The 1,851-nt window shown below is 37.9% G+C and overlaps 1 protein-coding gene across 3 annotated transcripts in view; it reads right to left on the minus strand.

The window, feature by feature from the left end:
- Nucleotides 1-1,851, minus strand: part of CEP152 (centrosomal protein 152) — a 106,088-nt gene that overhangs the window by 77,094 nt on the left and 27,143 nt on the right. For all 3 annotated transcript variants that reach the window (XM_019663884.1, XM_019663872.1, XM_019663881.1), the window contains exon 9: nucleotides 1,366-1,566. In XM_019663884.1, coding sequence (XP_019519429.1) covers nucleotides 1,366-1,566 — 201 coding nt within the window. The remainder of the gene's footprint in view (nucleotides 1-1,365; nucleotides 1,567-1,851) is intronic.

A 1,851-nucleotide genomic window follows, 5' to 3' on the forward strand; every position in this document is an offset into this window, starting at 1 on the left:
TCAACACCTTCAATTTATAGTTCAGGAGTCTGAAGCCCAGTCAGCACAAAAGCAAGACTTCGTTCTGTGTTCCCATCTAGTGTTCTTCTATTGAAGGGGGCAAAATAGGGGTGGTGAGAATAGAGTGAGCACAGGGGTTAAACACACCAGTTATTCCTTCCAGCCCTCCCCTATGTGATTGTGTCTAAGTCAGCAGAGAATGGAGATCCTCATGTAATCCAGGATGGAAAAGCCACGAGGCTCCATTCCTCTCCTGATCCAAGGAAGACAACTCTCCAAGTCCAACTAACTTTAATGCTGCCACCGCAACACAGCCAAAGATAATAAAACTGTATCTCAAATGCCATTTATTTAAATATTATATAAATTTTCAATAATTTGGGATAACCTTTGTCTTTCTCCACCCCTATATATATCCTCCACACTGATTAAATTAACAATATTTTTCTATATTAAAAAAAACATTTAGGAAAATAAATCTAATAAAAACTCATAAATACAGAAAAATAAAATAAAATGATATACAAGCAATTATTACTGCCCGTTATTATTGCCAATAATGCAATCTTATATAGCTCTACCTAATTCATGGAAAAATTTAGAGTCAGCTATATAAATAAGAAATAACAACCCAAATCAGGATGAATTTTACATGTAGTGGAATTTTCCATACCCTCACATCTTATTTTTTTTCTTCTTCTCTTCCTTTAGGTTAAATTAATTCGAAATTACATTAAGAAAAAATGTACTCTGAAATTTTATTCATTCAAATGATTATCTGGGGTTTTGGCACACAAGAAGACCCACCACCTGACTCACCATCAGCTTACAAGGTTTTATTCCCTTTGGGGCAAAAATAATAAAAACTATGATGTGTTCAACTTTCAAATCTCAATGATTTTAATCAGATTTTCTTCCCTATTTTATGTGTTTTACTATTCTCAAAATTAACTCTTACCAAGAAACATTTCTAGACAATCTTAATGATGGATTTGTTACCAAATGCAGGAAGGCCCAAGAAAGGCTTTCTACAGGTCAAGCTTCCAAGACAACCTCTCATTCCTTTCAGTCTGGATTTAATCTAGGACAATATAAACAATATGCATAAATATGCTACAAATAAAGAACTAGTGATGTGAGAAATGAGAAAGCACTAAACGCATCCTACAAGAGGAAGGATTTCCAAAATCATGCCTTCAGGGCATATTCCTAGATCAAACACTTTTGTCTTTAAAGCTTTACTCACAATCAAAAACCTACCACAAACCACCAAAATGTCTATATGAAGAACCACAAAGTGTCAGTTACAAAAAAATAACCAGCTTTATTTATTGATAACAGGTGCTCATTTGAAATGATCCTAACCTGTTCGTGAAATGCAGCAACCGTCGCATCCAGTTTCTTTTGCAAGCACAGCACTTGCTCTTCGTACTTCTTGGTGAGGCCCGTCACAATGCTCTCATGCTGCTCTCGGCTGCGCTGAAGGGATTCCGAATGATGAAGGTCCAACAGCTGCTGCTTCAGGCTTTCCAGAGCCATCTCAGTGGTCCTGGACTTCTTCATCATCTAGTAAATAGACACGAGACACCCATGTTGATGGTATTCTGACTCTGTGCTCTCTTTTTTAAGAACTTTCACTCTAAAAATCAACCGTGCTTCAATGACAGTAAAGAAAAGGTCTCCCCATGGTGGCTCTAGTTCCTGAAGACTTCCGTAGCTGGGACCCACCAGGCCTGTGGTTGCTGCAAACAAGATTCACTGAGACAAGACATCTGTAGTTACCGGAGAAGAATGAAAGAGGATGCTACGAAGCATGAAGGCAATGTGGTCACAGGGTGAGGAACCTGGGGC

The sequence above is a fragment of the Hipposideros armiger genome, unplaced genomic scaffold (assembly GCF_001890085.2).
Source record: "Hipposideros armiger isolate ML-2016 unplaced genomic scaffold, ASM189008v1 scaffold_12, whole genome shotgun sequence".
Classification (NCBI taxonomy): Eukaryota; Metazoa; Chordata; class Mammalia; order Chiroptera; family Hipposideridae; genus Hipposideros; species Hipposideros armiger.